The sequence below is a fragment of the Thunnus albacares genome, chromosome 14 (genome assembly GCF_914725855.1).
Source record: "Thunnus albacares chromosome 14, fThuAlb1.1, whole genome shotgun sequence".
Classification (NCBI taxonomy): domain Eukaryota; kingdom Metazoa; phylum Chordata; class Actinopteri; order Scombriformes; family Scombridae; genus Thunnus; species Thunnus albacares.
In genome coordinates, this window is record NC_058119.1 from 1166236 (window position 1) to 1179426 (window position 13191).

Consider the following 13191-nt stretch of genomic DNA (forward strand, 5'->3'; position numbering starts at 1 on the left):
CATTTCCACTCCCACAATTAGTCATAAATTGATGAAGATGCCCTGAACCAGCCGTTTTCATATCAATTCGCTGCCTGCTCCACCAGTCTGAACAGCTGTCAATGAAACAAACAGAAAGAAGTGCAATTTCACTGATTTTGTTGCACTGGCGAGATTCTTCAACAGAACAGCTGTCATCATGTGTGACCATTACACACGGTTGTGCAGCTCTTTATAGTGTCCATATCATTAATTCATCATATGAATTAATCACATAAATCAATGTCAGCAGTGATAGCTCAGAAATGTAATCAATGATTAGTTTGTAGCTCATATCTAAACTGACTTTACAAGTTGTGACACAACTAAGGATAAAATAAAGAGAATATTAACAGCAAAATAAAATGTTGACTCCTATGTAAATTAAAAGTATGATCAAATTAATCACACAAAAGTAATTAATGTTAATAAATGCACCTTTGGTTGGCGTTTTACAAATCTCTGTGTAAACGCAAAAAAAAACAAAAAAAATCACACAATCAGTGCTGCTGGTTATCAACCGACACAAACAATGTTTGTGTTAGGTTTGATTCTATCTCTCACTTTATATTTCATCTCCACCTCATCACATCACCCTCAGATCACTTTAGAAAAATATGTGCACACTGGTCTGAAGAATGCTTGAGCTGTGCACATTCTCACCAAACATTCTATGTTTATAAATACCAGTTTATGTGCAGGAAAAATGTGCAGGACGGTTTTTGTGCGTATGCATTGTTTATGCATCTGGCCCCTGCTGTACTGTATGTGTGGTTTGATAATCCAGATGTGTGGCCATGCTGATGTGAAGTCCATCAAATGGATCCTCACATTGTACGGAAAGGATTTGGGGGGTCAAACACTCCAATCCCCTCTGGTGTGTGATCTCAGGTGCAAGGGTCAAATGTATGTAAACCCAAACAGTGTGTTTCCACAGTGATGAGATGGGTTTGTCAAGAGGCTAATGTGCCTTAATCCCCTCAAAGGTTTCTGCTGGATCCAGGCAGTCACTCCACAGTGTAGGGGAGGAGAGGCTGAGCTGTGTTTTCTTCACTAGGACTATTCACAGACATGTGATTTTCATGTGTTGAGCATTTGTGTTGTCAGACTTCCTTGAGGCTAATGGATTAGCCCTTTACTGGCAGGCTCCAGCATGCTTCTCATGTCCAACAGATGAGTTGTGGATTGCTCTGTCCGGCTCGCTTTAAGTGTATATTTACCGGTTATTACAGTTACTTTCTGCCCAAAGTCATCATCATCCCAGATTAACAGAACCTCATTCAAAATCACACAGATATTTGTAATAATGCAAACAGGAGCTATAGTTTCCAAATGTAAACAAATGAATTGTTATAAAAATGTGAAAAAAAAGTAGCACATCTCAAATTTCCTAGTCAAGGAGGACAAAGTACTAACATTTCACTTATTTATTTGGCTCACATCACATTAGAAAAACGCTAACGTGTTTTCGGCACAGAGCAAATTTAAAAGTTTATTAAACTGGTGAACAGTAAGTGCTGTAGTAGATAGGCTACTCATTTATCTTCTATCTGACAGAATAAAGCAAAACCAAACCAAAACAACAATGTTAATGTTCTGGAGTGACCAAGTCACAGTTTAGGTGCCAGATGTATAAAAAATGTGTACACACAAAAAACATGCATACAGCATTTCCCACACATACACTGAAAACAGAATGTGCAGGGACAATGTGTGCACCTCCCACATACTTAAGACCAGCGTACACATGATTTTCCAGAGCCAGCTGCAGGTGACTTGATGTGGTGGAGAAAGAAACATGAGATGAAATCTAAAAAAAATATTGTTGACTGTGATTTTTATGTGTCTACATGCCAATCAAAGGAGCATTTATAAATTTACTACTGATGAATTACTTTTATGTGATCAATTTCATCATTTTTTAAATTTACATAGGATTTTATTTCCCTGTTAACATTCTTTTTATTTGAGCTGTAACCTTGTTTTCAATATGAGTGCTACAAACTAACCATTGATCACAGTTTTGACTTTTAAAAATGATATCACCACTGATGATGGTTTAGGTAGAGTACATGTGATGAATGAATGATATGGGCAATAAATGGTCACAGCTGTGTGTAATAGTCACGCTGCACTGGCTGAGCTGTTGGAGAACCTCGTTGACACAACACCGTCTGTGAAAGTGTACGTCTTCTTTGCTGTGTGTTTGTCTTTATCCATTCATGGCTCATTGTGGGAGTGGAAATAAGCTTAGTGCATGTGAGACACAATGAGAGCCATTTAGAAAACAGAACCACACATACACAAAGCTTTATAAATCCAACAAGAAGAATGTTTCTGACTTTATGTGTACACAGTTTTAGTCATGAATCAGAGTTTTCTGTATCTGGCCCCAGATCTCAAACTTAAACTCCAGCAAAGTTGATAGAGACATTTTCACACAGGCTCAACAGCTGCTAAATGTGTATCTACTACTTCAAGCCTGCTTCCAGTCTTTATGCTAAGCTAGGCTAACCACATCAAGATTCCAGCTCTGTACTGAACACACAGACATGAGATCGATGTCTTTCTCACTTAGAAAGAAAGCAAATAAGCTTATTTCATAAATTGTTGAATTATTCCTTTAAGCAGCAGTAGTAGTACCAACCACACATCAAGTGTTTTCAACTACATATATAAAAGGTTTGATGAACTGATTGTGAGTTGAGTCACTATTGCATTATATTAATCTATCATACACAGTAGCAAGACAGACATTGATTTGTATGAAAAGATTGTGTATCTTTACTTTTACCCATCAAATCTTTGAATCAATGTGGCCGAGTAAAAAAGCACCACCCTAACCATCCCACGGTAGTACCATCACCTCAGCTCAACAACTTAGGGGGTTGTGGAGTTTTAAAGACCTGGGAGTTTACCAGGCAGGATTCAAGTTGCATTATGGGAATTGTAGGCGACCACACTATGGATTGAAAACCAGAATATCTCTGCCTCTCCTGCTTCAATTTTGATCATTCTTTTTTTATATCATTTTTTAAATAAGTATATAGTTTGCCATCAGTTCTTCCAAAAACCCAAAGCAGCAAACCAAATAAATATGTTGCTGGATTAGAATGAAGAATTCCATTCAAAAAGTGAAATACTTATTGTGAAAATAAACAGCTTTATTGAATTGATAAATTGTGTGTGTGTGTGTGTGTGTGTGTGTGTGTGTGTGTGTGTGTGTGTGTGTGTGTGTCAGTGTGTCATCTGATGGGGATAGGGTTGTGTCTGAAGTCCAGTGAGTGGAGGGCGGTGGCCAGGGCTGCATACAGATGAGAGCTGCTGAACCTAAGGCAGTACACCGGGCTGCTCACTGGGTCTGAGCTCAACTGGAAGAACTGGGCAACAAACAAAACATGTAGTCACATTACAACAGCTTATGTGTTATTGTTTAACATCTGGAATTCAGCTCATAAAATGGTATTTTAAACCTTTGTTCATAGCATGTAAGGTACGATCTGCACTTCACTTTGTATAATTCATCCTCAAGACATACTGTACACACCTGGAGGCATTCAGTCTGCCGTTTGTCCCAGAGTCGAACAACGCCATAGTATGAAGAGCCGCTGGCTATCATGTGATTTCCGTCTGTTTGGATGCAGTACAGAGCACTATCATGAGGCTCCTCCCACTCCATCACACACTTCCTGTTGGGAAGGATGGCAAGGTTTATCACACACGTGCACACACACACACACATACAGACACACACACACACACACACACACACACACACACACACACACACACACACACACACACACACACACACACACACACACATTATCCACAGTAATGGATAAGATTATAAGATGTTGATAAATGTATGTAATGGGCTTGTGAGCTCACTGAATGGATGTCTATGATGTACATGTAGCAGCTCTTCTCAAAAGTATTAGAATACATTTCTTCACAGTGTAACTAAATAACAGTTCCTTTCTAGGAAATGATCGGATCTGTGAAATAAACTGATAACAGTTAATCCAACTTCCTTACAGACTTTCAAAATATCATTATAACAAAGGCTTCCATTAGTTTGTCTGAATCTGGGTCATGGGGGAAAATTGTTTAATTGGCCCAGAATTTTATATCAAAAATCTTTTTTCCTGACCAAGTAAGGCACATAGTTTGGAAGAGTAACAGTATCTGCCATACCTGAAACTATGTAAGCCACAGAACTGCAACAGTACAGGTGAGATTACATCCCTGTGTGTATGTTGTGCAGGTTTGGTGACAACACAGAAACTCAATCCGTTGTTTACAGGAAAAGTATACTGTAGGTAGGGAGGCAAGTGTGTGTGTGTGTGTGTGTGTGGGGGGGGTTCGGCATACGCTACTTTTGGGGACAAATTTCAGACTAAGGACCAGTTGACTGGGGACAGCTTGTCTTATTGCGGACAAAAGCTGTGTCCCCAGTTAGGAAAAAGGTGATTTTTGGGTCAGTGGTTAAGGGTTAGGGTTAGGCAAGTAGTGGTTAGGGTTAGGGTAGGTCTCCAAGAAATGAATGTAAGTCTATGTTATTCCCCAAAAGTGACCTAGTACAACGTGTGTGTGTGTGTCTGACTTATCCTACTTTCAGGGACACATTTCAGACTAAAGACCAGTTAATTGGGGATGGATCGTCCAATTGGAGACAAAAGCTGTGTCCCCAATTGGGAAAAAGCTGAATAGCTGAATTTGGGATCAGTGGTTAAAGTTAGGATTAGGTTAAGGTTAGGGTAAATTAAGTAGTGATTATGGTTATGGTTAGGGTATGTCTCCAGGAAATGAATGTAAGTCTATGTAGGGTCCCCAAAAGTGACTTAAGTAAGCGTGTGTGTGTGTGTGTGTGTGTGTGAGGCTGGGGTAGGCAGGGCAGGGTGGTGGTGACTGTGGTTAAGAGAGGGGAAGTATTTTGGGGATAAGTATTTTCTGCCAATAGACACTGATCCTCCATTAGTGCAGCCTCATCAATAAGTGATGGAGAGACACCAGGGGCAGACAATGGGGCAGCAGAGATGTCTGGAGGCGCTCTCTCTCTCTCTCTCTCTCTCTCTCTCTCTCTCTCACACACACACACACACACACACACACACATATAAATGCACACTCTAATTTTAGCAAACCTCAATGGGGGAGGTCACCCCTTGTCAATGCAAGCTGAAAGTGACACATTTCAATTCCTAAGGCCACCCCAATGCAAGTATATTCTGGTTTTACATTTCACTAAGGTGAGAAACCATAGTATCAGCATTGTGCATCAAACTTTAACTCAATGGAAAGATAGCAATCTAAGAAGTGGAGCTGGAATATACTGTATAGTTGAAATTAGACTTAGGCCAAAAAAACCCAAAATTGAGCCAATATATCATCCACTATTAGTTTACTGCAGATGTATTGTTATTGGTGTATATGTCGGCTGATAAATAACAAGAATTGTCAGTAGAGTAATGTCAAACATATGTTTGAGGTCATTTAGAAACAGGGTCTCCATCACAGAGTTTGTCCACCAGAGAGCACTGACAAGAGTTCCATTATAATGCATTACATGAGTCAAATCCCTTTATTGTACGTGTAAAACAAAAACTAAGAACTCAGCTTGTTAGTTCTCAATTACAGTTTGCTTTGGACATCAGTAATTTGTGGAAGGAAAAATGATAACATTTAATTGTCACGATATAATTCAGCTGAAAGTTGAGTCAGTCATCAGATCAGTGTGAGTAGTGTTGAGAATCAGATCTGATTTATGGCATTATTACATTTGACCATTAATGTGATGAGATGTTGTCAAAAACAGACATTCCTGTCTGGATATTTTATCTATAAATGGTTTCTGAATTGAATCAGAAATATGACAATATAGTAGAATATGTTGATGCCACAATATAGAATTACATATATCGTGATTCATATCGCCCACTCCAACTGTTATTGAATTGTTCAGATAGAGATCCAACTGATGATTAATTAGCCACCATGGGAGCGCACAATATCCGTATTTGTTTTTGGTCCATCACGATGAATTTCTCTTTGGTGCTGAGCCCCAACTTCCAGACAACCTGAACCTCCTGGCTGACCCTGGGAGCCTCCTGAGGCCGGTTAGGTTTGACCGTATGAATAATTGATATCTAAAGAGGGACCCCCCTCTGCCAACCTTCACCCCAACCCAGCCCCTTTCAAAGTCCCCAGAGCAATCTGGCAATCAGATCTGATTTGTCTTACTTGACTGATCCCTCCCAAAATACAGCCAGAAAGCCCTCTAACCCCTGCTGTCCAAAATAAATGCTGCCCTCCCAATCATGTTACAGACCCTGCCGCCTTACACTGAAGTGAGAGCTGCTGCATTAATATGGACACACAGCCTGTGCTCACATGCTGGAAGAAAACAGGGTGTGCTGCAGGCTTAGAATGATTTTACACCTGAGTCTAAATGTCATTTCTGAAGCTTGTACATCCTGACGAGAAGGAACTGTGGAGGTTTCAATAAAAATGATCACATTTAAAGATAGTAGATTTTTTTTTTTTTTTTCAGTAGTACTTATTTTTCATAATAAAATGAGCAATATTCGGGGTAAAGTGACCAACTACACTCCAGATTTATGCTCCTCACCAAGTCACTCCTATCATCCAACACTCCCCACTTTAGTCTCTCAGGTCTATTGAAATAGAGGTAATGCATAAACCAGCTCCACCAGAACGTGCATTGTAACGATTTGTTGTTGCACGCTTTTGGTTCAAACAGACGATGATTGGTGCATTCACAGACAGTCCGTGAAAAGTGCTGCCTTAACCTTGTTAGCTCTGTGCCTCAGCCCGTTTGAACTTGAAAAAAAAAAACGGCTGTTCCTTTGCTTAAAATTGGAGGAAGCAAAGACTAAAAGTTAGCATGGGAAAAGGCATGTGTGGCATAAGATTGTGAGATCTGTGTCAATTGTGTGAGTTTCACAATCAAAGCATGAGACTTGCCAGCTCTGCTATGAAGGAAGATTAGAACATTTCTCCTACCACCAGAAATAGCTGTCGATGGGCAGACTATTTGTATCACTGAATAAATGTTCAGAGATGTTGGCATAAATTCAGATGTCTGGAACCAGGCTAGCCTAGGATAACCTGGTGGATGGACTTGAGGTCAGAATAAATTTCTCACCTAACATTGTGGATTCAGGATAAAACATTAGTAAAGGATTTTAGAAGGGTTGCGTTGGTTTCCGGTTTTGCCAGTCCGATCCAGTGTACAAGCTTAAACCGGTTTGACTTTATGCAAATCGACTGAACTAGCATTTGTCATAATGAGATGTCTAAACATCTCACACAGTGGCTCCAACACTGACAGCGCCGGCTGCTGCTGGATGCCAAAGACCAGCTGGAAGAGTTAGGCTGACCCGGGCGAAACCCAGATAAACCTGACTGGGCTGCCTCCAGCTTCCAACAGTCTGAGAGCAGCTTGTGTTTTGAAAACAACCCGTGGATACAAAGGGAAGCGACAGATCATTTTACCAGCCTGCACGGCGGCTAGCAGCTAGTTAGCATGGCTAGCGTTTTTAGCTGAGCATAGCCGTGCTGTGTGTAGCCGCGATGTTTCCAGCTGTCTGGAAACACCGCGTCTACACACAGCACCCTAACACAAGAAGAAAAGTGAAGTTGAATGATTGTTGTGAGAAATAAAAACACAATGTGTCACTCAGATGTGCTGACTATGGTGCTGCTACATTCTCATTCATGGGCTCTCGTTATGTTCCACTCGGGAGCGGCTGAGTCTTGCATGATACCTAGTGGCAAAATTCGATATTACTGGTCAGGTCCAGTATTTGGCTTAATATCAAACTGGTTTGAAAATTTTCACAATGATCTGACCCTTGATATTAGTATATATAATATGTAATAGTATCAGGGCTGAAATTTAAGGAAATTCCTCCATTTAGTCAAGATCAAAGTGACAAAAGATCAGTGCCACAATGTTAATGGTTCAAGGGCAATATGAATATTGTGATGTGTCAACTGACATTTAGACTGCTTTCAGTGAAATGTATTCATCAAAGCTTACACTTCAACTGAAATTTCAAGCGCTAACAGACACTTCATCTGCCTTTACCCATTACATGTCAATTGACCAAAATACGCTTCAACTATTTACAGTTCACAGACTGTCAACTATCTGTTAGCTATCTCCAGTGCTTCAACTTCAACTGAAATTTCAAACGCCTTAATCTGACAGTTCAACTGGGCTTCAACTTAAAACTAACATTTCAAATGCTATCAGTGATTACATCTCAACTAATTTCAAATCTTTCACTTGAATTTCCCTTTAATGCTTTCACTTCAACAGGCAGTCTCATACAACATCTCACATACAAACAGACATTGTAGCTTGTTTACAGTGTTTGCACCAGCAATTTTAAAAATAAACTGGCACATAAATGTTAACTTGTCTTGTTTATTTTATTTATTTTAATGATCTAAAAGTATTCATATCTAACATATTCTGTCTATGAATACTGGAATCAGCCTATAAGCATTTGTAAGTTTTAACTGTAGGATGTAATTCCCCAAGGGTTGCTAAAACCTTCAAATACCTAGAAGAAATATTAAGGACATGACCTCAGTGTCCTCAATGGTCTGAGGTATAATTTGTATGGAGTGATGGACAGTATAGTAGATGCACTGTAGGTGTCGCTATTTAACTATCAGATCCTTGATCCACTGTCCCTGTGCTAGGGTTACTGGTTCAATTTTTATTGCTGCATACTTACAAAATGTCTTGTGTGTTTATGGTCACAAGAGAAGTGACTGGAATTGAACCCTAAAAAAGACAGATGTGGGCATACCGTGGGCTGAGGCGGAGGTCCCACAGACGAATGTAGGTGTCATAGCCGCAGGTGAAGAGTTGGAAAGGCGACTCAAACACCATGTCCAACACACCGGCCCCTCGACGGAACTCTGAGCCAAGACTGCACACACACTCCAGCCTGGTGGAGAAGGATGGAGGAAGATAAGAAAAATGTAAAATGTGTTTCACATGTCTGAAAACTACCTGTGCCTATATGTGAATTCATCACGTGAAATGTGGAGAATCAAAGAATAAAACATGACAAAATTATATTCATGAATGGACATTAAAATAAACAGATATGATGAATTATATTTTTTATAGAAATCAAATATTTAGTGAAATATATCAATATGTATTTAATATCTTAAAACTCTATTACAAAATTATTATACTACTACATCAATCTGCAGTTTGGCTTTATTTACAATGTATTCTTTGTTCTAGTCTTTTACCCCAATGTGACACTGAATGTCTTTTATTTCATTATATATCTAAGTGTAAGAAAACACTTGCTTGTCAATCAATTTTGGAGGGCGGGGTTGATAATGATTGATGATGATGTATATTTGCCCCAAACGTGAATATTTTTTACACAGAACTAACTATTCACCTGGTGTGCCTCTCTGTGAGTTTGACTGTCTTATCAATAACGTATTTGACATATTGAGGAAACAGTCATTTGTTTCATTTATTTATTTACTTCACTGTTTATTCATATGCAATGTATCTAAAATGTGTGTTTTTAGAGGTGGTGAGTGACTTAAACATCTAATCTAGAGCCATGCCATGTTACCAAAACTGTCCAACACACAAGCATCTTGTGAATCTGTTCTGAAAGCAGACCAGCCTCCCCAAGCAGTGCAGCAGTTGTTGTATGGAAGAATCAGAGAGGCAATGTTTCCATGAGCAGTTTTACCTCTACCATAATGGCAGTAAGTGGTGTCAAACAACACTTAGTCTGTCTGTGATGATTTTACATGTCATAATGTACTATACTATATGAACCTGTCATTTTAACCAGCAAAAGAAGAAGATGTACTATATGTGTAAGACACCTACTTTAATAAACTAAACCCTGCACTAAACCCTGCACTAGGCATCAACAGTGGTATGTCTGCATCTCAGTTTACAGAGAAGACAACTAACATAGCGACTGTTTGACTGAAAGACTCATTTGTGTGGAGTTCAATCAGAACACATATTCACTTATTGTATATATACATAATAAATCACCAACAGATACTTTATCCATATCAAGAAACTTTATCACATGGATACAAATCTTTATTCCCAGCATACATTGGGTGAAGCCTGGACCAATTTGATCTAAAACTGGAAAATAGAAATGCTTTCATATCTTCTTATCCGCTGAGTTACATTTAATCATTTTTATGTCCAGATATCACACATAATTAGGTTATTTACTGTCATGTTTTTTTCAATCACAAAAGTTAGGATTGTGTTTTTCATCTTAAACAAAATTGGGTTTACTTGGACTGACAAAGTGTCCACAGTCTGGATTAGTGAACACTGCTCTGAGTGTGGGGCTGGGGACAGATGTGAGAGTGTGTGAGTGAGAGAGTCAGAGAGGTAATCTGTGTGTACGTGCAAGTGATAAATAAACTTTGTGTTTCTAGATTGATGTGGTGTGACCTGTGTGTGTGTGTGTGTGTGTGTGTGTGAGAGAGTCCAGCTCCATGCAGCACTATGCTCTTGTGATCACAGCTCTGTCCCGCTTGCTCCTCGCCTCTTGATTATTGGAGAATAACCTGCACTCAGCAGGGCGGATTATTGCAGAATAACTGTCTCTTTGTTGCCATTTAATACCCTCCATGACCGTGACTGTGTGCGACTCTTGCACGTTTGATACCTGCCCCGTAGCAACCATTTAAAGGAGGCCGCTGGCCTTGGCGACCGAGCAGCCCTGTGCTTCGACTCGTGCCCCCCTCCCTCGCCCTGGAGCTCAATCCGCAGGTTTGGGCTGGTAATCTCCCAGCCTTACCCCAGGGGGCCTTCTTATTGGACCAGGGCTTTCCCCACAGGGCGCCTTATTGGGTGAGAGCTTTCTCATTGCCAGGGTCTCATGACTAAGCCTGGGCCAATGGGGAGTCCATGATGAGGCTGAGTTTGTGTCTGTGTGGGGTAGTGACCCCTCATTTTCCCCTTACCACTAAAACCAAGGAGCTTAGCGCATGCCGCACAAAAAGAAACTCATTCAAGCCAAAAGGGATACGAGCTTGTTCATTCATAACTAAATAATGATGTCTCCACCACAGCACTACCACTCTAACTAAAGAGAGATCCTCAATTCATAACCCTACTCACTGAAATCCTTCAAACAAGATGATTACAGTCTTACGCTTTGTGAGATAAACTGTCAGAAACTGTTTTGAACACTTGAATGTGAGGAGAAAATAAAAGCCAAGTTTCCATAAAATGGACCTGACATCTGTGCAGGGATCTTAAAGCCAGTAATAGCACCATGCGATGAGCCAGTGCACAGTGCAAAACAGCAGGGATCCTCAAATTGGTAGGTCACTGGCTTTTATGGGGCCGCATGTGATTACAGGATGGAGGTATAAGCATATAATCTGTCAAAATGACTGTATCTGTTAGTGAGCAGCGGCGCAATGTTCTGATCTGACCATCCTTTCTATTGCTTGTCTGGGTCCATAATGTTAAATACCTGAGTCTGGCCTCAAGCATGCCTGACTGGAAAGTGTCACATGGAAAGCTCTAAAACATAGCTGACTGGCTGAGTCATAACCATCACACACAGTCTGTCCTCAAAGGGTTAGTGATGTACTCAGGAGAGCACACCATCACAGGCTGTAAGCTGTAAAGATCACAGGGTGGCTAATGTCAGATCCTGTTAAAGTCATCAGCCCCAAATCAAATGTAACTTTATATGATGCTATACTGCCTGTGGATTATGTTAGAAGTATGGTGTACACACATACACATTATGTACCAGTATGTACCGTACCTTGGTTTTAGGGTCATGGGTTGGTAACTTGTCAGTACAGCAGAGGAAACAGAAAATGCGCAAGATATTTTTGTCATTTATTTTGAAAAATGAAAACATTTTCCATAATTGCTGCTGTAAAAATATAAAGCTGATGTTATTCTGTAATTTTCTTACTGTCCAAAGATGTACAAGTATCTGTCAATACAGTGTTTCCCCTAGGTTGACTGCTTGGGGGGGGGGGGGGGGGGGGGGGGTCAGCCCAGATCGACACTAAAATGAGTGAGCCTGGTCAAGTTAGGCTAACCCACTGCTGCTAACTTTGGCGCTAACCCCCTTCACTTTTCCAACAGTTGGGGAAACAGACGAGACTTTTCTTGGTCTTGAGAAGCTGCAGCATTTATTAACTGACACACTGTAGTCTGTACTGTACATTTACTACCAGACAATTTACTACTAACCTTTTCATCTGCTCCGCTCGCATTCAATGTCACTTTTCTGCCGCTTGCTCTCTCGCTCAACCACATACATGCACACATTACATGCTGCCCTGTTCCTTAAAGGAGCAAGCTACTATTATAACCGTACCTTTTACATAGATGTCATCTGAAGAATGAGGAGAGGGAGGATTCTGGGATATGATGCACTAGTCGATGACTCAAAACAATTCCACGATAACATAGGGTCTTGCACAGTGTGCTAGTGAAAATCATTAGTATCCCATTGATATTAATCATTGTGTGAAATTTTAGCAGCAGGGCTCATAATTCTGCAGTGGCACACCTGACAGAATGAATGTACAGGAAACAATGCAATACTTTGCCCGTGGCTCTCAACCCCAAGCTCCAATGTTACTGCTAAAAGACTCCATGTTTGGTGCTCTAGTGAGTATTTCTGGCAGTAAGACAGTGTGAGTATGATTAAGTTGAAATAAACTTGTGTGTGTGTATGTAAACAGTGTGTGGGTTCATGGGGATGAAGGAACATGTTATCCAGTGCAACAGTGTGTCTCACTGTTGTGTTTTTGGACAACAATAGAGCTCTATGGCACAGAGAATAAGATGTCAGGCACTGATACACACACAATACTTGTTAGTGGACCAATTCATTGTTGATTTGGATCTGAGTTGTTGACAAGAAGAAAAATATAAAATATTGCCTTATCCTTGAAGCTCTCTGAAGCCCTGGAGGTCTGTCAACTGGTGCTGAGCAATGGATAATTCCTGGATGACTGAGCGATGCACATGTGAAGGAACATTATAGCCAGGCTCAAGCTCTACAATAGATCTGGTAATAAGGTTGCAAATGGTTCAGCACATTTGATACAGTAACTGTAACTTTATTTGTAATTTTTGTG

General features: G+C 40.3%; 1 protein-coding gene across 1 annotated transcript in view; it reads right to left on the reverse strand.

Annotated features, from left to right (window-relative positions):
* Positions 1–3158: 3158 nt before the first annotated feature.
* fbxw4 (F-box and WD repeat domain containing 4) overlaps positions 3159–13191 on the reverse strand; it is a 70450-nt gene continuing 60417 nt past the window's right edge. Inside the window, exons 7-9 of the mRNA XM_044373386.1 lie at positions 8865–9005; positions 3566–3707; positions 3159–3398 (exon numbers count right to left, since the gene is read on the reverse strand). Coding sequence (XP_044229321.1) covers positions 3264–3398; positions 3566–3707; positions 8865–9005 — 418 coding nt within the window. The 3' untranslated portion in view covers positions 3159–3263. The remainder of the gene's footprint in view (positions 3399–3565; positions 3708–8864; positions 9006–13191) is intronic.